The sequence below is a fragment of the Neolamprologus brichardi genome, chromosome 8 (assembly GCF_056152115.1).
Source record: "Neolamprologus brichardi isolate AB-2024 chromosome 8, ASM5615211v1, whole genome shotgun sequence".
NCBI lineage: Eukaryota > Metazoa > Chordata > Actinopteri > Cichliformes > Cichlidae > Neolamprologus > Neolamprologus brichardi.
The window spans coordinates 88,463-112,255 of NC_142111.1; the positions used below are offsets into that span (position 1 = coordinate 88,463).

Genomic DNA, 23,793 nt, shown 5'->3' on the forward strand with positions numbered 1-23,793 from the left:
TGGCATGTCACATTGTTTTCATGGCCACACCCTCACCCCAGGTGCAGAGGCCTATTTCTGTTCAGGAATGTTGGGAATACTTTGAGATTTATATTAATTGCAATTCCTACCTCTACATTTATTTTTTAAAATATATAATTAGCACAGCGTGGCCGTGCAATGTTTTACATGTTTTTTTCAGTTTTTATTCCTATTAATTATATTTTCACTCGTTACCTCTGAATTATTGAATCAGACCTAGATGACATGAGATTTTCAGCACAATTATAATTCAAACACTCCTTTAATTATTGATTATTCTCATTCATTTTCGATCATTTTATATATTTTTACATAGTATTACATTTGAATTTAACAGATCATTCTCTCACATAACAGACAAATATTTGTGAAGTTATGATACATTTCTGAATGTATTTTTACAATCTGAATATGCATATGTACAAAAAATATATTTAAAACAAGTAAATTGTGTTTTATATTTACAGTGATGTTATGTTATTTTACCTTTGACATGTAAAATCACAGTCTACTTATGTAAATGTAATGATATTCTAGAAAGACTGTAAAATATACAGTAAGATACTTTGACATTACTATATTTGGAACAGTGTAATATTTCTTAAGCACACTAGTTGTTCAACAATACAACACTAAGTTTACCTGGCAGCTGCTGTGAGTGCTGCTGGGGCAGAAGAAAGAAACTCTCGTATTGATAAATTGTATAAAATATGATGAGCAACATTTAGAAAGAAACTATAAGAACAAATAGTTAAATAGCAGAATTTTTGACTGTGCAGTTAGTTCGAGCACATTTTCATGATCCTAGGATCCTCTTTACCTCCTGATCTTAGAGCAAAGGCTTCTCATGTCCCTCTCTTTTTTTGACCAGTTACTTCCCTTCTATATTTGCCCCCTGATCACCTGCATATTATTTCAAAATCTGAGAAAAATAAAGAGTATTTTGACTCATCGTATCTTCCTACTGGTGTTTTTGTATTGATGTTTTTTGCTTATTTAACATGTGTTCTCCTCCCATCATTGTCCTTTATCTTTTAAGGAGTACTTATAATACATATGGGTGGAACAGTGGTTAGCACAGTTGCCTCCTGGTACTCCAGCATCCACCCACAGTCCAAAGACATGCAGTTAGTGGGGTTAGGTCATTGATTAAATTCGTGTTCCCTCAAAACTCTACACACAACACCTCATAAAGACAAAGTGAAAAAACTTTGCTTGAAATTCTTGCAAATATATTAAATATAAAAAACAAAAACGTTATATGTTAAGTCTTTTTAAGTCGGAATCTGATTTTTCCCATTCCTCGCTGCAGAACCTGTCAAGCTTCATCAGGGTGGATGAGGAGTGTTGGTACACAGCCGTTTCACATGTTCATTTGGGTTCAACTCCGGTGTCCGACCAGGGCACTCGAGGACATTCACAACATCAACCTGAACCCATTCCTTTGTTAAACTGGCCGTGTGCTTAGGGTCATTGTCATGTTGGAAGACTAACCTTCGACCCTTTCTGAGATCCAGAACACTTTGGAGTAGGTGGCTGTAGCTCAGGAGGTAGAGCAGGTCATCTGCTCTCCATTACATCCATCAGAGTATGAATGTGTATGAATGTTAGTTAGCATGTGCTCCAGGAGAGTAGAAAAGCGCTATATAAGAATCAGTACATTTACCATCGTCGAGGATATCTCTGTACATCGCTCCATTCATCTTTTCCTTGACCCTGACTGATCTCCCAGTGCCTGCTGCCAAGAAAAGGTTCAGATTCTGGGTAGTGGCTTCTCCCTCCACTCTACTATGCAGGTCTGATTGGTGGAGTGCTGCAGAAATGGTTGTCCATCTGGAGGGTTCTCCTTTCTCCACAGAGCAATGCTGGAGTTCTGTTGGACTATCCACCTGTTCATCTCCCTTACTAAGGCCAGCTCTAAGAGCCGTGCTGGTTTCAAACTTGATGGAGATCACTGTGTGCACTGGGACCTTGAGTGCTGCAAAATTATTTCTGTACGGGTCCTTATATAGACAGGGAGGTGCGTTTCCAATCAGTCATCGACTGAATTTGCTAATTTCATGTATAATTATTTTATCATGACTCAAGCGTGCGAGGATATCTTTTCCAAGATGGCGCGGCCACGTCCAGACGCCTTCCTGGCCGCTCCGCTCCGACTATCCACTTTTCTTGTTTTGTACTTATTTTTTGCTCTGGTTTACATCCCAAAATCCTCTAGTCTTATAGTATACGACAGCAGATCACTTGTAAACATCGGTGACAAGGTTGCACATCTAATCTTGGACACTTTTAAACTCCGCATCATCCGGGCAAGGACAGAGAGACTCAAGAGGAGCTTCTATCTCCAAGCCATCCGGGCCCTAAACACACACACCCGCCCTCTCACATCATCTATAATTGACTGAGACAGGAGTGTACATTCCAAAGTCCTTTAATTTTAAATATGTTTATATTGTCTATTCTGTAAAATAGTCAGATGTCTATTCATATTAATGTACAAAATTCACCTGCTTGCTGCTACTACTGCTCATTCACCCAATGTATATACTATATATATATATATAATGTTCTTCCTCTAACACCCCCGCCCCCCCCCCCCCCCCCCCCCCCCCCCCCATTTTTGCACATGTCGAGGAGCGTGTCAGGTTACATTTCACTGTGTGTTATACTTGTATAACTGTGCATGTGACAAACAAAGAACCTTGAACCAAAATAATGTCCTTGTCAGAGACAGAAGATAGTTACAGATGTGTAGCCTTATCAGGTAATAGATGAAAATATTCTTACCTGTGCTAATCCAGGCCAAATATAAGGTATGTTATGACATTTGGACCACATCCAGCACGAACTCCACTTGGCTTATGACGTACTTACCAGTGTCTTAACTGGCCTGTAATTGTCTAACGTGGCCCCAGTTCAGCCCAAATGTTCTAAATGTTGTGTTGATCCAGGCTGACATGACTGTTGGCATGACTACGGCATTAAAACTGTTAAATGTGATGTGAATTAATTTGTAATTTGGAATTTACTTGTGATAGTGTGATTATATTGAAGTTGTGTTAATGAACACATTCCAGTCGTGACGAAGACAGTTGCTAAACTTGGCTAAATATAAACCCCAGAGGTGGTACTCACTGCAGAGCTGCTGTCCTGGAAGAGCTCACCTCTTAATCCTGATATTACGCTCACCAAAGTAATCCTGGCTTTAAATCTCCGTCAGTATTAGTACGGAGAGAACCGCCAGCAGAAGGCGCCAGTGTACGGAGAGTTGTAGCCCGCTCACCGTGCGGAACCTTTCCCGTCTGTTTTTGTTTGCACCCGTGTGGCTAGAACGTGACTCTTTCATATACTTCCGGGCCGGAGGTCACAGTTCACACGTGAAAACGGAGAAAAGCGGGTGTTAACGTGGAGTGGATTACAACTGGTTTACTTTAAGGTAGTACGACTTGTGCTTTGTATTTCTCCCGCACGTTTCATATAAACACGCAGGTTTAGTAAAGACGCGGGTCGCAGTGTTTGGTCCTACAGGCTGACATGTTTTCAACAAAGGCAAATCCCGCTCACAGAGCAAACCTGTCGGCCTGTAAAGTACCTGAGTCAACATCGGTTTTCTCAAAGAAGTATCCCACTGGATGGAGGCAGGCTTGTCTTTGTAGTGTCGCTTTTTGAGGGACTTTTTCCATATCTAAGACAAACTGGGTCCTTCTGATGTTTTAATATCTGGTGTTGTGGCTTCTGTTAATATTAGAGCCAAAATGTGCATTAGTGTCCTGTCGCGTTTTCCCAACATGGATTTTAAAACAGCACGAGGATTTATGAACGTCTTTGTGTATCTAGAGAAAGTGTTTGCTTCTGAGAGGAACTGTGGAGGAAGATGAAGAGCTGAGGAAGCCAGCTCTAGGTGACTGGGAGTGTGTGTGTTGATACTTGGAGTACACTGTGTGTGTATTAAGTCTGTTTAATTTGTGAAAATATACTTAAGTAAAAAGTGTAAATAATGACAAGAGGTGAAATTTAATTCACTGACTGAAATTCTGTGGTTCAGTAGAGGTAAACATACATGTTTATTTGAATGTTATATCACTTTATACCTGCTTCTCCACTAAAATTCATCCCAGAAACAAATATTTCCTTTAAAAGTTAATACATGATGCATAATGAAGGTGATGAATATCAAGTGTTTTGACTCCACGAAATTTGGCTGAAAGGTTTAGTTATGTGGGGGAAAAAATCATAAGATGTGATCATTTTGAATGCTTGAATAAAAACAAAGGGTCAACTAATATATCATAGATTCCTTGTATTGTATTATGCCATGTCATAACTGTCCTAAGTATCATGAAAAAGCAAAAGAGTCGTACATACATGTCATATAACTGAAAAATCAATGCCTGTCCATACCTATAAATTGAGTGGAACCTGTTCTCTGTCCACAGATTCCAGTCAAACTGTGAACACACGGTGTGTGTAGTAGACAGGATGGATGGGAAAGTCAAGAAGCAGAAGCAGCATCAGCAGAAGCACAGCGGCCCAAAGGCAGAGAAGAAGAAGCTGAAGAAACAAAATGGCTCAACAGAGGAGGATGAACGCAAACGCAACCCCAAAGCATTTGCAGTTCAATCTGCGGTCCGCATGGCCAAAACCTTCCACAGGTCAGTGTTGTGCGTTACATAATAAGATGAGTCAAGTTCATGTCTTCAGACTGTGCTGGTGTTTATTTTTGTTTGTTCCTCAAAAAGGGCCCAGGACATAAAAACCAAAAAACACCACGTGCCCGTTGTAGACCGGACTCCCCTGGAACCGCCTCCAATTGTGATTGTCGTTGTCGGCCCCCCTAAGGTCGGGAAAAGCACCCTGATTCGCTGCCTGATCAAAAACTTCACCCGGCAGAAGCTCACAGACATATGTGGACCTGTGACTATCGTTTCTGGTGAGCAGAAACTCCTGAAACACCAAACTTTACACCCGACACAACACAGTCAGACAAGTCCTGAACACACCTCCACTGCTAGAGTCCAGTGATGGTGTGCTGTGCACCACTGCATCCGTAGAGAGTGTCATCGCGGCTTTAGCACAACCTTCATTAAAACTTCAGCAAAGGGCCTTAAAAGAGGTTTTGGCCTTGGTGAAACAATAAATACGCAGCCACAAAAACATTTAAATACACAGTAATAAATCTTTTTGTATGAGTCCATAATGTTACTTTATTTATTTGTATTTGTGCGTTTATGTTAATTGGTTATTTTATGCTGCTGCAGGCAAGAAGCGTCGGCTGACTTTCATGGAGTGTAACAATGACATAAACTCAATGATCGACCTGGCAAAGGTGGCTGACCTGGTAAGTGTTTCAAAAGAACTAAAACTGATACGTTAAATCTGCCTTTATTGGGTGAGAAGAACATGAATGTCATAACTAGGGCTGCACGATTTTTCTGCTTAGAATTGAGATCACGATTCTCTCACGATTTTCTTTCCCAGTATAAATATTTATTGCACTTATTAACTGCACATCAACTTCGTAACAGTTGAGACTAAACATAAAAACAATAAATAAACATAAAAACAACAAATGTCTCACATTTTGTCGTTGCTGCAAAATGTTGTACTGCTTGAAATTGCGTCTCCACCGTTGCTCGACACTGCGTGTATAGAGCAGGTAGAGCAACAATAGAAAAATAGTTGTGGGACGGCACTGTGTAGCGTTTGTCTAGGGTGTTGATCGTTTTCCTAAATCCCTCGTTTTGCACAGTGTTGATGGAGCCATATCTTTGGTCAGGTGATAAGTGATAGCCTCCGTAATTTCTTTGTGCCTGCGGGAGGTCGACTGGTATAGGGAAGCGCTGTATAAGGTTCCCGTTATTGATGTTTGGGTGGTTGACCGGGACGGATTTTCTCCTGTCACTTTCTCGTCATCCCTGACGTGCTCTCCGTTGTTTTTCCTGCTAATTTTAGCAGCCAGCTTCTGTATCATGTGGTATAAGCTCCGCCCTTTTCATTTGTTGAGCAGGAAGAGTGAGCGCTTGTTTTCATGCAGATTACGTCCCGGATCAAAATGCGGTACAATCGTCGTCTTTTTTTTTTTTTTTAATCGTTGTCATTTGGAAATGAGATCGCACATAAGTATGAATCGAGATCGCGATTTTCTAACGATTAATCGTGCAGCCCTAGTCATAACTCGCCAACAAATGGGGGGTCGGCCGTGTGGAAGAGGTCGATCAGCTCATTTATTAATCAGGTGTTTTGCTCCTGTGATGCTCCAATCTGCACACCAAAGATTTCAAATGAATCCAGTGTTGGTTTCAATAGTGACTAATATGAAACCATGTAGCTCAATAAATAACTACAATATCACTGAACAAAAGGTAACCTCTGCAAAATGAAGCTCAATAAATTCTAAATATGATTCAATAAACAGCTTAAATCTAAAGCAGATAAACGTGCTGTGATGTGAGATGTCCTCGTGTTAGCAGCGCTGACATAGATGGTAAGGAGAGTGCTGAGCTACAGCTGTGGTCACACGTTTACAGATACTTGTTAATGTTGTGGTCATTCTGGGCTTTTAAATATTTCTTTGAACTGTTCTTTTTCCGGGTGTGGAAATAACTGGAATAATAATACAGCATACATTTCATTTGAGATTGTTTCTGATGTACACGGGCTCATATACAGCTGTCAGATGGAATAATGAAGGCAAACCACATCCCGATTCTTTAACTTCACAGCATCAAAACTGGTTTTGAAATGGGAAGCATGCTAATGCTGAGCTTCTGCCCCCTCAAAGCTCCAGCTGCTACCCTGAGGAGGATGTGTGGGCTCTGGTTAAAAGCCAGGTCCATGCAACCCTTTGTGTGTTGGAGACAATCCAACATAAACTTGCACTCCCAGTTTATAAAATAACAGTTCAAAGAAGTTATTAAAAGCCCAAAATGAGCAGGACATTCATGCCCGTGACTTCTGACTGCAAGTGTACGTGTCCGGTAAGATTGTAAAATGAATGAAACGATAGAAATGCTTTGCTTCCTTTTGTCTCCAGGTTTTGATGCTGATTGATGCCAGCTTTGGCTTTGAGATGGAGACATTTGAGTTCCTCAATATCTGTCAAGTACACGGTTTCCCTCGTATCATGGGTGTGCTGACTCATCTGGATGCATTCAAGAACAACAAGACTCTGAGAAAGACAAAGAAAAACCTCAAACATCGCTTCTGGACTGAGGTGTACCAGGTAAACCCACATCTGTACAAAAGTTGCACGTTGATGTAAAACCTTGTGTCTGTGACAACATTGTGACCTGTTGTGCCTCAACCACCAGGGGGCCAAACTGTTTTATCTGTCTGGCATGGTGTACGGTGAGTATCAGAACCAGGAGGTGAAGAACCTCGGCCGCTTCATCTCCGTGATGAAGTTTCGTCCTCTGGTGTGGCAGACATCCCATCCCTACATCCTGGCTGACCGGTGAGTGCTAACGACGGCTACGTGCTGAATGAAAACGAACATGTTCAATACAGCTGTCAGTCTGTTCAGTTGTCTGCAGCTTTCTTAATGCTCAGCCTAAAGTCGTGTTTGTACCAGTAACTCAAACTTGGTAAATACACATGATTGCATTAACCCTTTAAGACCTACCATAGAACCAAGTCCGCCAGAACTTATATTATATGTTTACCTGCTGTGGAGCCATTTTTGGGAGCATTTCAAGTTGATATACATCAATACATCCATTACAGCCTAGATTTTAATAATATGTCTGCATTAAGTGCATAGTAATTACATAAATTTTAAAAAAGTGCAATAAACTACAAAAAAATTAAAATCGTTTTTGTTTTTTTAACATATATTTCTAGTTAGAGAAATTTAAGAGGCTTATCCCTCAAAACTGTAAATACAAAAAAGTTGCACAAAATAGTTTCCCACCACAGGAAATTTATTTTGAGTGTCTTCATAGTTTTATTTTTGAAATACACCAATTTTCATACACTGCAGGAAAAACGAAAATAAATATTATAATGCAAATTTGCAAAAAAGCAGCATATGCATCAAAATAAACTATTTCCAGCAGTGCAATATGAGTCCTAAGCATCCCAGAAACCACACAGAAAGTCATAAAGTCAAACATAACTTTTAAAAACACCAGTATAGGCTCATGAAGCCCTGATGGAAAAAACGACATTTGCGCGAAAATGATGTCACTTCCGGTTTTGGGCAGGACACGGCGGACATGCGATAGTTTGCGCTGACGTCTAATCCAATGTAGGAAGTGTTACAAACAGCTGATCGGATCAGCAAAGCGTGTTTCTGGAATATTATGTTTTTGTTGCTGCAAGTGCTTTTTATGCAGTTTTTGCAAAGTTATATGTGGAAGGAAACTGTGACCGAGGACAAGCTGATGGCATAAGATGTAAGTACAACTCCTCCGGTTTCATATGCAAAAACAATTATTGCGCTAGCTCACGTGGTTGCAGAGCTACCGGGATTTAAAAATAGTTACACAAAACGGAGCGTGCTGCTCTGACCGGCTTTAAAGGGTTAAGATGGAGCCGTACATTTTCATTTACAAGGTGCTGAAGAATCATTCAGTCTAACGTTAATGACAAGCTTTCTGCAGAGCTGATCTGGTGAGACACATATTATCAGAGAACAGGGGTTACAGGAGTAAAGGTTTCTCAGTGTTTTACTCTACAGATACACACACTCCCAGTTTGCCACATAAGCTAATCTGAAATACTGACTGTAATGTAGGAGGAAAGCTGGAATATCTGTGACGTGTTTCACTGATGCAAGAGGAAGCAACAGCATCATCTTCATCTTAGAATTCAAATGATGGCTGAGAAACTGCCTCTGATACCAGGGATGAATCCCACAGAGGGACACACTCAGCTGTGAGCCTCCTTTGACAAAGTAACAGACTAGAAGGTGTCGACTCACACGGCGTGCTGAAATGGCTCCTTTCCGTGCTCAGAGAGCACTGAGATGCATTTTGCATTTAAAAAGGTGCACGCAGAGCCCAGTCACTGCTCTGCGTTGAGGATGCAGCGGGGCTTCCTGCTCCCTCACAAGAAGTAAATCAGTCACCGAGCATCAGGCAGACAGTCAAGCTTGTAGTCCAAACCTGGCCCTGTGCACCAGGCAGCTGTGCTTCACGAGGTAGAACAGTTTGGATGCTAATCGTCACCGGATTAACCAATGCCTCTAGTCCCAGCCCGTTCTCACTCCCGAGGCGTAACATGCCGACGTTTTGTCACGTCCCGCGGCGTTCCTGAGGAACGCGAAAGGAGACCTTCGGCGTTGTTATGGTATGCGGCGGGTTATGGCTGAAATCCAGTGCATTGGCGGTCCCGCGGTAATAGGCGTTCCAGCCCTAACCCTAACCATAACCTTTTTCCTGACCTTAACCAGGACTTTAATTATGTTAAATAGCGTGTTTCTAAGCGATTTGAAGAATAAGAGCGTGGGTAGCCGAAAACGTAATATGTTGATGATTTATCACCTAGCGTAAAATGTTACGCTTTGGGAGTGAGAACGTGTTGCTAGTCCACCAGTCAAGCGCCACCTAATGTGTGTGGTATTGTTACAACAGAGCAGCAAAGAGTGTCATGGTGTCATTTGTATGCGACACGAACAAACAAACACAACAAAGGATGGCGTTGAGGCGACGATATACCAGCTGCTCAATGTGTAGCTTTTTGTTGGACCAGTGTGCGGTCTGGTCAGCCGTGCAGTCAGAGTGATGATCTGAATGCTGTAAACACAGTTTGCTTTTCCCTGACGTGCTCTGTGGGCTCCTTTTGTTCATGTGCTTCTTCTGTTTATTGAATATTTTTTATCAGTGCTGTTAAATTATATGTAATATAGTAAAGTATGACTATGTCTAAGCTGACAGGCAGGAGGGGGGGGGGGGGGGTAGTAGGAAATGCACAATGTATCAGCAACTGCTGCACCTGTAAGAAAAAAACAAAAGGAGGTGAAAAACCCACAGCATGCAACACCTGGAACAGAGAAATCTGAAAAAGTACAGATTTCTCTGTGTGTGTGAGAAAGAGAGAGAGACATTTCACATGCAAATGAAGGCCACACATCTCTGCAACATCTGTGCGCCCATCCCAGCCATAGAAGGCAGGATGGGGCGCCTACAGTACAGTTGGGCGATTGTACGAATATATCAACGATAGGCTGAGCCTTTCACTTTAAGGCTACGTTCACACTGCAGGTGAAAGCGCATCAAATCCGACTTTTTTTACCCTATGCGACCCATATATCCGATCATGGTGACAGTGTGAACGGCACAAATCCGATGTTTTCAAATCCGATCTGGGTCACTTTCGTATGTGGTCCTGAATCCGATACATATCTGATGTTTTAGAAAGTGACTGACACAAGACAGACGCCAATTATCAGCGCCCGATAAGACATCGCGAACGCTTCCTGACCATCCAGTGTAGATGTCAGTGAAACTGTTGGGAAGACAACGTTGGAGAAACGTGAACATTTTCTTTGTTCTGTATAATCTGCAGATTCTGACAGAAATCTGCAGCTATCCTTTGAAGCAGCGCTCCTCTAAAACAGCAATAAGGATCATTATTAGGTTATTTACATTATTATGTCAATAACAAAATAACTTAAAGCAAAAATTGGGAAACGTGAAGTCCGAAGTCTTTATATTAAGGTCATCAGTCAAACAATACTGTTGCTCTGGGTCTAAACAGAGCGCGTTGTGTGTGACGTCTTCTTTTGCGCATGCGGCCGCTTTGAGCGTTCACACTAGAGCGCGTTTGCTGTCACATTTTATTTGTAGTGTGAACGAGCAGACAAAAAAATCGCATTTGATCAAAAAATCGGAATTGAGCATTAAGACCTGCAGAGTGAACGTAGACAAAGACCGTCAACGCATCACCTGAGGACGCCTTGGACAGAACCAAATGGAGGAACCTTTGCCGAAGAGCGGACCCTGCACCGGCGGGAACAACGCCAGGATGAAGAAGAAGGCTGAACCTTTCACTGATTGTTCTTACAAGAGCGATTTATTGATTTTATTGCTACGAGTAAGTTTGCTAACAGCGCCATTTTAACGGTGCGATCTCCCAGCTGTGATTCATTTACTCGAACAGCAGCCTCTGTTCAGAAAAATACACCGTGTTTACAGGCCGTTCCAGTGTTTATCTGACACACTCGACCAAACAACAGATACAAAGTTAAACAAAAAGTGAGCTAAAAGATCCAAATGTTTCCTCCAGTGAACATAAAAAAATCTCCCACGTAACGTTAAGTCTTTTGTGAGCTTTGGCGTGTCTCAAATAAAGAAATAATCGAAGAAGGTAGCAAAAACAAACAAAAAACAAACAAGAAAGGAAGGTAAAATATTCCCTCCAGGTGAAAAGTTCTAAACGCACAAATCAGTCCGTGCATGATTGCGTTGCTCTGCCCATCAAAACGTCTACGCCTGCACAAATATGTCACCCATCGTCATTTATTGAACTGACATTTGTTGGTTGGAAAATTTCTACATATCGCCCAACCTTAGCCTAAGGCCAAAGAGAACCAGAGATACAGGCAGCTGACGCCGCCACAGGCCGGCCGCCCTGGCTCGAGCCCCAGGCAGCCAACCCAAACCTCGGTGACCATGACCGACAGGAGCCGAGGCTCAGCAATACACACGAACCTAACCCCCCAAAGAGCCTCACAGTTTTGAAAACAGGCCGTTCAAAGCGAGTGTGTGATGGTTCAGAAGGTTATTAAGAAGGTTACCGTGTTAGTTTATCAAAGATGATCATATTTAGTGTGTTTACATGTTTATGTTTCTTTAAGAGCCTGTTTGGGGTTTTTGTGACTCAGTCTTTGCTCTCGTCTTTCTCTCCTCAGTATTGAGGACTTGACCGACCCCGAGAGGCTCAGGACAGACCCCAAGTGTGATCGGACTGTGTCCCTGTATGGCTACCTCAGAGGGACACATTTGAAAAACAAAGGCCAGGTCCATATACCAGGTACACAGACGAGCGCAGCAGGCTGACAGCATGAGACAAAGTCATGAAAACACTGCAGTGATGCCGTGTGTCGTCCGTCTGTAGGTGTGGGAGACTTCCAGATGTCAGAGGTCAACTTCCTGCCAGACCCGTGTCCACTGCCCGATACTCAGAAGAAGAGGGCCTTGAATGAGAAGGAGCGTCTGCTCTACGCACCCATGGCCGGGGTCGGAGGGGTCGTGTATGACAAAGATGCCGTCTACATCGACCTCCCAGCCAACCACGTCAAACAGCTGCAGGTATTCCCGAGACGGCAGCGTGTCGTTTGCATCTGAACGTGTGAAGTGCATTTGTAAAATGTTTCAGGATTCAAAGTAACGCTTCGAACGCTGTTGCAGGAGGAAGTGCGGCCCACCATAGAGCTGGTCCAGTCCCTCATAGAAACACATGTCACTCTAGACGCCAAGATGGCTGCCAGTAAGGTCTCGCTCTTCAGTGGCTCTGCTGGCCTGGACCCCACAGACATCAGCGAGCAGAGTGGGTAAGACATCACGACGTTCTCCGTGACAGCTGTGAGTGTAGTAAAAGACGAAGCCACCGTCATGTCACCCTCTGGTTTTATGACGGCAGTGTGAGCCACAGCTATCAGCTAGCTAACAAGCCATGTACAGGTGCAACACAGACACACATCTGCTGAGGCGCACAAAGTAACAGGCGATTGATTGTGTAACAGATATTTGTTTGTGTCAGAGTGCAGGACGGCCTGCGAGAGACGCATGTCTGGGATCCACACACACAAACACGGAGGAGGAAGGTGGTCTTCACTGGGTTCGAGGAGGAGGAGAACGACGTTAGTGGGTCAAGCAGTGATGAGGATGATGATGGCAGTGACCAGGAGGACCAGGAAGAGGAAGATGATTTGTCCACATTTCTCAAAGAGGTGAGAGATGAATCTGAAAAAGCCGCCAAAGGCAGCGCTCCCCCGGTAAAGAAACGGAAGCTGGAGGAGACGAGAGGAGAGGAGGAGGCGATCGCAGAGGCGCCGGCGTTTGCAGACAGCGAGGACGAGCTGGAGAAGAGCGAGGCGGACAGCGAAGGAGAAGGCGAGAGAGCCGGAGACTCTGGGCACTGCTCTAAAGAGTCAGAGGAAGACAGTGATGATGAGGAGGATGGAGATGAAGACGATGAGTCGATGGAAGAGGAGATTGGTGCCGATGACAGTGATGAAGAAGAGGAGCAGGGTAAGAACCACACGACTCATTCAGGTTTATTTAGGTCGTGTCCACATTCATGGGCTGCTTCCTCCTGAGGACGCATTCGTAGTCCGATTACATCACAGCGACGCGCCGAAGGCTGTCCAAATTCGTAGACTCCTCCGAATGCAGCCGACAAATGCGTCCCCCTTTTCCCCGAATTTGAAGGATGGGTCGGGTGTGTCCTTCGTGGCCCACCATATCCTAGAATTCATAGCGCGGCCCAGCCAAACTCCAGTTTCCAACAATGGCGGCTGCTACTAAGTTTTAAAATTACTCTTACTAATCTTTCTGGGTCACAAAATAAACGTTTAACATATTTTCAGGCGAGAAAGTAGCTGTGTAAACATCAAATATCTGCTCGGTTTATCAAGATATCGCATATTTGCAAAAGTGCTTCGACGTTTTCGGAGACGTCTGTTACCCACCAGCTCGATAGCTCGCCGGGAGCTCGAGGGTCACCAGCGCCGCCAAGAACGGCACAACTCCCAGCACATCGTTTTCAGATCACCGCGGACTTTCGCTGCTCGGGTTAAACGTAATATATAAGTCACTTAGACAACCTAAAAATGTTATTGTTGGGCTTTTTTCAGTGTTTTATTTGTTCGTGAGTAAATCGGTTTGGCTGAGATTAAAGTTATTAGATTAGATATAATAAAACTTTATTAATCCCCCGGGTGGGTTCCTCCTTGGTTTTTACACAGCTGACTAAACGTCAAACAGAAAACTGATTAAACAGAAGTGTGAGACGGTCGAGAGTTTCCTCCAGTGTCCTGTTATATTTTAGATAGCAAGGAGCAGACGGCCGAGTTTATTAAACTCTGCCGAGACAGCGGTGACGCTAATCTGAAGGCTAGACCGTCACATTTTACGGCCGTTTACTTCCGGCCTACCCGACCTTGTGAGGACCCGGCCCACGTAGACCGCGAAGGCCGGGTCCTCAGGACACGACCTTAGATTTAGTTTATCTTCAATTTTCTGCTAAAAAACAAAGTGTTTTCCTTCCTGGTTGTGATCCGTCTGTAGGGGCGTTCAAGTGGAAGGACGGCCTGCAGCAGAAAGCATCAGCAGCTTTTCTACGGCATCAGCAAGCTGCCCCCAACCTGAGGAAGCTGGTTTATGGTTCAGGTATCCTGTTTGTTTCATCAATAACCAATAATATTTGTTTGTGTTATACCTGTCATACACAAACCCACACTTCACTGGATACATCAGGATTAAATTAATATCTAATCATTGATCAATAATGCCAACACTGCAGCATTAGTTACTGTTGGCCTTGTGCAGCATGGTGATGTTGACAGCAGGTCATCAGTCCTCCATAACTACTCAGCGATGTGTTTACATCACACACGTGAGGACGTGATCTTCACGAGCGCTGCTGATCCTTGTTTTGCAGTGGTGGAGGCGGAAGATTCTGAGGAGGAGGAAGAGGCGGAGCTTGGCGGACTGTTTCGAGTTAATCGCCCTCAGAAAAGCAAAAAAGTTCAGGCCAACGCTTTAGACTGCTCCCATTTCAACCCCGACATTTCCCACAATTGGGAATTAGAAGAGGTCCGGTATTTTCCAACAGAACTCGACTCAAGAGCAGCTGATGTTGTCAAGAATGTTAGAATGAGTCGGTCTGTTTTCTTTTTCAGATGTTGAACTCGATCAGGGATTGTTTTGTGACGGGTCAGTGGGAGGAAGGCCAGGATGCTGCAACGCTGCTCAAAGAGGACGGTAAGAGGGGGAGCAGTTTTGTTCGCTGTTCAGAGTCGGTCAAAAACACCTCGGGTCAGTCATGTGCAGTAGTAATGTGACAGTGACTGATTACAGAGACGTTCAGCTAAGAACAGGTTTGTCACCATGCATCATAAGTACTGTTCTCTTATAGAGGAGCTCTACGGTGACTTTGAAGATTTGGAAACGGGAAAAGTTCACAAAGGCACGACTGGGGAGCAGGATCAGGCCGAGGTACGTGACTCAGAATACAGCCTGGTATCAGTGTGGTGGATGAAAAATAATCAGCAACAGTTACTTAATCTGGGCAAACACTGCGATTCTTTTCAGTCGCGCGATTCAGCTGCTCAAACTGCACGATTGGCTCACAGGGGTTAGAAGTTCATAGGTCACGATGCAGAGTCACACTATACGGCTCTGATCGACCTGAGTGTCACACTGAGCCTCCATAACATGAAGGTTATAACAGAACTTCTGTCGCTCGCTCTCCCTCTCTGTCTTTCACTCACACAGACACACACCGCCATCAACTTTGCTAAATTGCTAATGAAAAGCATGATCAGCTGTGATTGAGCAGCATGTAGATCCAACTATTTTCACGGTTGTTGTGGTCGTGATGATTCTGTGAGGCCACATTGAAAAGGCTCAGATGAGCTTTCCAAAGTTCTACAAGTTGTGCCTCCGTCGCTTGTGTCCAGATCACACGCTGCACCGCCGTGCTGCTCCGTCTTTTTCACCGACATTTATGTGTTTGCACGTGCGCAGTGTGAGCGGCTGCGGCGACAGCCTCACGACCAAGCGATTGATGATCGGGCGCTGGTCGTGAGGTGTTAATCGCTTCTCGTTACCCCACGTATACTACACGATGCACGATGAAGGCCAAACTCAGACCGATCACCAAAACGGTCGCACGGCTGAAAAATCGCAGAGTGTAAGCTGGGGCTGCCACGATTAGTCGACTTTCAAAATCGTCGACGACTGATTTAATAGTCGACGCGTCGTTTGAAGCTTTGTAAGATCCCAAAGTCGCAGGAATAAGTAGTAGGATTTAAGAGTGTAATAACGGACTGAAACAGAAGATGGCAGCACTGCATGTACAAGGATGCCAGCTGCCGTTAAACCCCGAAGAAGAAGAAGCTGTGTCCCAGAATTCATAGCGCGGCCCTGCTCAGTTTCCAACAATGGCGGCAGCTAGTTAGTTTTAATGTTACTCTTATTATTCTTTCTGGGTCACAAAATAAACGTTTAACATATTTTCAGGCGAGAATGTAGCTGTGTAAACCTCAAATATCTGCTCAGTTTATCAAGACACCACATATTTTCAAAAGCGCTCCGACGTTTTCGGAGACGTCTGTTAGCCACTAGCTCGATAGCTAGCCGGGGGCTAGGCTAACTAGAGCCGTGAGAACACCGGACTCCCGGCTTCAAACCCACCGCCGTCTTTCACTACTCAGGTTAAACATGATATATAAGTCACTAAGATAACTTAAAAATGTTATTGTTTGTCTTTTTTCAGTATTTTATTTGTTCCTGAGTAAATCGGTTTGGCTGAGATTAAAGTTATAGTTTTTACACAGCTGAATAAACATCAAGCAGACAGCTGATTATCAGAAGTGTGAGATGCTCGAGAATTTACTCCGGTGTCCTGTTATATTTTAGATAGCAAGGAGTTTATTAAACTTCACCGAAACAATCTGCAAATTTCATTAAAATTTAATAAACTATCATCTTGTCTTTATTTTTAGTTAGCACAGACCTGAAACACTTAAAGCTGTAAGCTAATGATAGTTATATAAGAGCAGATGCTGCTGGTGCAATAAGCTGTACGTTGTACGTCCAATGGATGATGATCTGATTAGTCGACTATCAAAATAATCGTTTGTGGCAGCTCTAGTGTAAGCCCAGCATTACTGAGTACGGCCGGGGGGGGGGCACATATCTACCCATCCCAAAAATGTAACAAAGGTTATTTGTCACGCACACTTTTTTTATAGAAAAGTGAAAGTGATGAAGATGAAACTGACGATGAAGACCAGCAGGTGAAGATGGATGATGATGAGGTGATGAAGAACAAGCGCCTTGAAAAGAAACGCAGACTGAAGGAACGCTTCGACACAGAGTACGATGATGGCGACGCCACGTACTTCGACGACTTGAAGGAGGAGATGCAGAAGCAGGCGGAGGTAGACTGTCCATCACTCTGACGTTCACATTTACAAATCTGTTCATGTCTCATATTCTTCCACTGTTTGTTCAGCTGAACAGAGCCGAGTTTGAAGACATGGACGATGAGTCGAGAGTGCAGTACGAAGGCTTCCGGCCAGGAATGTACGTCCGATTAGAGATTTCCTCCTTACCCTGTGAGTTTGTAACGAACTTTGACCCACATTACCCTGTCATCATCGGAGGCCTGGGAACCAGTGAAGGCAATGTGGGATACCTGCAGGTATGTGCTACATTTACACAAGGTTCTTAATAAAATAAGAATAGAATGATTATTCTTAAAATATCTGTATATGAATCCATAAATTGTTTACATCTTAAGATGTTTTCTTTTGCTTTTTATTGGAGCACAAAACACCTGAAAACATGTAAACAAAGCAGAAATGTTCCCGTCCTTTCCACCCAGCAATCTGTGCAAAGGGAAGAACTCTTTTATCAGGAAGAGATCTCTGATCAAATAAGAGGAAAAACAAACATAAAGAGAACAAAAGCTCTGCTGTAAAACAAAAATGTAGGGAGTAAAAAAATACTGAAGTACGGATACCTGTGCACTAATGAAGTATTTGTACACATCTGTAAATACCCATATTAAGATCTAATGGTTAAATAAGATGTTGTACTCCGTGTGTGTCAGATGCGACTGAAAAAGCACCGCTGGTATGAGCGGATCCTGAAGACACGGGACCCCCTGATCCTGTCCTTGGGTTGGCGCCGCTTCCAGACCATCCCTCTCTATCATATTGAGGATCACAACGGACGCCACCGCCTGCTTAAATACACACCGCAGCACATGCACTGTGGAGCCTCAATCTGGGGTGAGCTGCATTCAGAGCATGACTGCGGTTTACACGCAGATTTCACTCTGCATGTCTAAACTACACTTTGAACGGCTTCACATGATAAGTTTATCCAGGCTTCTAATGAGAGACTTCAGAAAGTAGAAGCACATACCTAACACCAATTCCAAAAATGTTTGGATGCTGTAGGGCTGCCACGATTACGTCGACTAGTCATGATTACGTCGACAAATCGTCGACGACTGATTTAATAGTTGACGCGTCGTTTGAAGCTTTGTAAGATCACAAAAGACGCAGGAATAAGTAGCAGGATTTAAGAGTGTAATAACGGACTGAAACAGAAGATGGCAGCACTGCATGTACAAGGATGCCAGCTGCCGTTAAACCCCGAAGAAGAAGAAGCTGTGTCCCAGAATTCATAGCGCAGCCCAGCTCAGTTTCCAACAATGGCGGTAGCTAGTTAGTTTTAATGTTACTCTTATTATTCTTTCTGGGTCACAAAATAAACGTTTAACATATTTTCAGGCGAGAATGTAGCTGTGTAAACCTCAAATATCTGCTCAGTTTATCAAGACACCACATATTTTCAAAAGCGCTCCGACGTTTTCGGAGACGTCTGTTAGCCACTAGCTCGATAGCTAGCCGGGGGCTAGGCTAACTAGAGCCGTGAGAACACCGGACTCCCGGCTTCAAACCCACCACCGTCTTTCACTACTCAGGTTAAACATGATATATAAGTCACTTAGATAACTTAAATGTTATTATTTGGCTTTTTTCAGTCTTTTATTTGTTCCTGAGTAAATCGGTTTGGCTGAGATTAAAGTTATAGTTTTTACACAGCTGAATAAACGTCAAGCAGACAGCTGATTATCAGAAGTGTGAGATGCTCGAGAATTTACTCCGGTGTCCTGTTATATTTTAGATAGCAAGGAGTTTATTAAACTTCACCGAAATAATCTGCAAATTTCATTAAAATTTAATAAACTATCATCTTGTCTTTATTTTTAGTTAGCACCTTAAACACTTAAAGCTGTAAGCTAATGATAGTTATATAAGAGCAGATGCCTGCTGGTGCAATAAGCTGTACGTTTTACGTCCAATGGATGATGATCTGATTAGTCGACTATCAGAATAATCGTTTGTGGCAGCCCTATGCGTACAGTTTAAATTACAACAAAATCCAGTGATTTGCAAATTTTGATCACAATAAAAAAAGAAAACATGTTTACCTCGTCTCAGTGCTAAACATGGCCTGATATTTTCTCAGGTTGAACATGTGACATGTTGAGAATAAAATGTGGGTTTATGACTTTTACATGTCATTGCAGCTGCCCATCTCCCTGTGGTAGCTCACACTGAACGTTTATCTCTGTGATCTTTTAATGTGAGGTACACAGGTGCGTCTCAGTATGTGTCAAAGTTTACGTCTCTGCGATGTTTACATTGACAAAATAAACGACAGACTCTCAGATTGTAATTGTAACCTTTATTCTGTCTCCTTCATTTCTCTGAAGGTCCCATCACTCCACAGGGCACCGGCTTTCTGGCTGTTCAGTCAGTATCAGGAGTTAAAGTGAGTGTTTACCTGGAGACAGAGGATTGTTAGTGTACTTTTGTAAGGTGGCATCAAGTCTGCTCATGTAATTCTTTGAATGTAAATTACTCTCATTGAATCTCAAAGTCCTGTTTTGTGTTTCTGTGAAGGCGAATTTCCGCATCGCAGCCACAGGAGTCGTCCTGGACCTGGATAAATCAGTCACTATTGTGAAGAAGCTCAAACTAATTGGTTACCCTTATAAGATCTTCCAAAACACCTGCTTCATTAAGGTACACTACACCTAACGCTCACTTTATGTCAGCATGTAAACAAACCAAAGAATGTGAAGACTTGTGTAATAATTCACTAAAAACACTCAGAGAAACATCATTTACTCGATAAGCAAAGTCATACTTTTCCAAACAGTGAGTGGAAGACATGTGTAGCTGTAGGAGGAAGCATGTTCATGTTTGTTCATTTAAAGGGCAGGAGATGAAGGTGATTGTGTAATGCTGCTTGTGTAGCGTGTGCTGATGCTCCCTCTCTCCACAGGGCATGTTTAACACGGTGCTGGAGGTGGCTAAATTTGAAGGTGCTTCTATACGAACAGTGTCGGGGGTCAGAGGTCAGATAAAGAAGGCGCTGTCGACTCCTGCGGGAGCTTTCAGAGCCACGTTTGAGGACCGCCTGCTTATGAGTGGTGAATGACTGTTTTTGCTGACTTTACTGTTACTTTATAAACACTATGTGTCCCTGCAGATCTTACATTGTATTACGGCTTTAAACCAGTTAAAACCTCCAATAGGAAGGACCAAGAGCTGTTCCCAGTTCCCAGGAAATAAAGATAATGCAGATTATAATCTCGTAAATGTATCAAATCCAAATGATTAATTATTAACTTGTGTTTCAGTGATATGTGTCTGCCACTCTGTGTCTTAGTGTCGGTGTTTGTTCTGCAGATATTGTGTTCCTGCGCTCCTGGTATCCACTCAGTATTCCTCAGCTTTACAACCCTGTCACCTCACTGCTGCTGCCTGTGGGCCAGAAGGACAGCTGGTCGGGCATGAGGACCGTGGGGCAGCTCAAACATGACCTGGGAGTCCGTAACAAGCCCAGCATTGACTCGCTGTACAAGGTAGACTCAGCCTGATGACCGCTCTAAAGTGCACAAGTGAAGAACAGATAGAAACAAATGGGATCTGCTCCCTGAAACACTGAAACTGCAACCCTGTTTCCCAGGAAGTGTTGGGATCACCGTATCACATTTAAATGAAGATGGAAGCATTTAGAGGCTTCATTTAACTGATAATAATACAAAAAACAAACAAAGTATCAATGTTGAAAGTGTCATTCCACTCTGTTCCACCTGAGGACCCTGGTCTCAGACTTCAGTGTGCCAATGTGCCTTTGATTATGAAACCAGAAAATCAAACTAAGGCTACGTTCACACTGCAGGCGAAAGCACATCAAATCCAATTTTTTTGACCCTATGCGACCCATCTATCCGATCATGGTCTGACAGTGTAAAAACAGCACAAATCCAATATTTTCAAATCCGATCTGGGTCACTTTCGTATGTGGTACTGAATCAGATACATATCTGATGTTTTAGAAAGCTGCTGTTTGATGGTCATGTCACATTAAATCTGTCTTTTACGTCACTGACACAAGACAGACGCCAAATATCAGCGCCCGATAAGACATCGCGAACGCTTCCTGGCCATCTAGTGAAACTGTTGGGAAGACAACGTTGGAGAAACGTGAACATTTTATTTGTACTGTATAATCTGCAGATTCTGACAGAAATCTGCAGCTATCCTTTGAAGCAGCGCTCCTCTAAAACAGCAATAAGGATCATTATTAGGTTATTTACATTATTATGTAAATAACAAAATAACTTAAAGCAAAAATTGGGAAACGTGAAGTCTGAAGTCTTTATATTAAGACCATCAGTCAAACATACTGTTGCTCTGGGTCTAAACAGAGCGCGTTGTGTGTGACGTCTTCTTTTGCACATGCGGGCGCTTTGAGCGTTCACACTAGAGCGCGTTTGCTGTCGCATTTTATTTGTAGTGTGAACGAGCAGACAAAAAAATCGGATTTGATCAAAAAATCGGAATTGAGTATTAAGACCTGTAGTGTGAACGTAGCCTAATAGAACTGTAATAAGATCTAAAAAGCTCAAACTGTCCTTTTAATGAAGAGAACGTTTGTGATCAGATCAGTTTGTTGTTGAATTGTTTTGCATCACAGGAAAGGTAAATGTGGCACTTGTTCTCCAGAAATATATACGAACTGTAGAGGAATCTGCAGTTCGCAAACCTTTGCTCTGTAACTATTCGGTGATGTGTGAACCAGCACCAAATCCTGGCTGTGTAGTGTTTGTCATTGTCATCATGTCTTCTGTCTTTGTGTGTACCCTCACTTGTCATTGTACACCTTCACTAACCCTGAAATACATTCCTTTACCTTCCAGCCAATAACCCGAGCCCCAAGGCACTTCAACCCACTCCACATCCCCAGGGAGCTCCAGAAGGCCCTCCCCTTCAAAAGCAAACCCAAACTACTGCAACCCAAAGGAAAGGTGCCCAGAGACCTCAAGAGAGCCAGTGTGATACGCGAGCCCCATGAAAGGAAGGTGAGCAAAACCTGACTTTACGGTATGAGTGCTGCAGCTCGTTAAGTGGTCCCAACACAGTAAGTGATAGTCTTAGTGTAGGTGGGGAGGAAACAGAGAGAGCTGTGGTGCCAGATTAATCACTGATCTGATAGCGTTGAACTGTTGTAATTATTGACAGAAACTATGCAGCACAACACCCAGTTTGCTCAGGATGACCCTGTGCTAACTGATCTTTGCTTTGACTTGTTGTGGTAGGTGGCGGAGCTGCTGCGAGCTCTGAGCACAGTGCATCACTACAAGAAGAAGGAGGCCCAGAGAGCACATCACGCCAAACATAAAGAGTTCCTCCAACAAAAGGAGAAAGACGAAGAAGCCAAGATGAAGAGAATGAAAGACGCACGAAAAAAACTGTACCGCGTCATGGGCCAGAAGGATCAGAAGAAGCAGAGGTCGAGTCTAAAGGGGACGCCACAAGATGACTGATGTTTAGAGCCACGAGGACCTGATCCCATCCCTGCAGACTCGAACTGATCTTTGCTTAAATTAAAGTTGTATTTTTCTACTGTGAAAAGCCAAATGTGCAGCTCAGTCATTCTCTCTGCAGGACACACAGTAACTTAACTAATGATCATTTCAACAATAAGCTCTTTGAAGAGAAGCAATAAGAAAAACAAAGTTTGGCAGATCAGATGTGCATTACTTCAGAAATTATATAAGAACAACATCTTAAATGTCTTTTCTGGGGTTGTTACAGTGAAATAAATAAACTCACAGCTGAATTTGCGTTTGAAATGTTGAATTTGAGTAAAACCCGACGCTCCATAGTGCCACACTATGTTTAAAGACTTTGGGCATGAATTTGAAATGCAGCACGTCTGCCCATCAGCTGAAAATATTAAAGCCAGAACTTATTTACAGCATCGATGTTGGGCCTGCTCCAAAATGTGAACGCACGTGTTTCGTCTTCTTGAGTCATTAATCATAAATTTAATTTGTAGAGGCACAAAAATGTAAACTGTCTGCTTGATTATCCGTCCAGCTCTACTCATCATTGTTGAGTCATTTTTGTATTTTCTGTTTGTGCTACTTTTGAAGGAACATTTGGCTTGTTTATAATTTGCAAGAGGAGATGTGTTTGTGTTTACATCCATCTAAGAGTGCAGGAGAAGCAGCAGGTAGCTGTGTGTCCACAGATTCTTTACAATTTTACACTGAGAAACATTCTTAAATTTGACCCGTATGAAGTAGTGTCTCTTTCAACTGTTTAAATAAGTCATGTCTGAAGTTCCACATCGTTCACTTGTGAATCACAAATTTAGGAAAACATGGCCCATTCATAACAACCTGGGAGGTTGAGCTTAAAATTATTAACCAATTAAAACAAAGAAAACACAACGTGGTGCACAAACTCTTAAGATGTCACAGAGCACATGGTGTGCATGATTGTGTTGGCATTAATAAATAACAACTTAATAAAGACGTGACACACTTAATTTCTTATGAAGCATGAAGACGGAGCGATCTTTATCCAGATGTGGAAATGATGCTTGTGGCCTAAACATCAGAAATCTTCGAGTGCGTGAGGCTGTTGTGTTGTTGAGCATTAAACTTACTCACAGTGTGTCAGTAAAGGGGGACTTGCACTTCTGGCCCCACGTAGGGCTCGTG

The 23,793-nt window shown here is 43.0% G+C and overlaps 1 protein-coding gene across 1 annotated transcript; it reads left to right on the forward strand.

Moving 5' to 3' along the window:
- Positions 1 to 3,370: 3,370 nt before the first annotated feature.
- On the forward strand, positions 3,371 to 22,770 carry bms1 (BMS1 ribosome biogenesis factor). The gene is made up of 23 exons (XM_087845209.1): positions 3,371 to 3,457; positions 4,458 to 4,673; positions 4,761 to 4,951; positions 5,280 to 5,359; positions 7,055 to 7,243; positions 7,332 to 7,474; positions 11,873 to 11,994; positions 12,079 to 12,272; positions 12,372 to 12,514; positions 12,724 to 13,214; positions 14,253 to 14,354; positions 14,626 to 14,780; positions 14,867 to 14,948; positions 15,103 to 15,182; positions 16,943 to 17,131; positions 17,206 to 17,394; positions 17,806 to 17,986; positions 19,483 to 19,541; positions 19,673 to 19,795; positions 20,058 to 20,205; positions 20,465 to 20,640; positions 21,982 to 22,143; positions 22,381 to 22,770. Exons 2-23 carry the CDS (start codon positions 4,501 to 4,503, stop codon positions 22,606 to 22,608), a joined length of 3,600 nt encoding a protein of 1,199 aa, XP_087701335.1. The 5' UTR covers positions 3,371 to 3,457; positions 4,458 to 4,500; the 3' UTR covers positions 22,609 to 22,770.
- Positions 22,771 to 23,793: the final 1,023 nt, after the last annotated feature.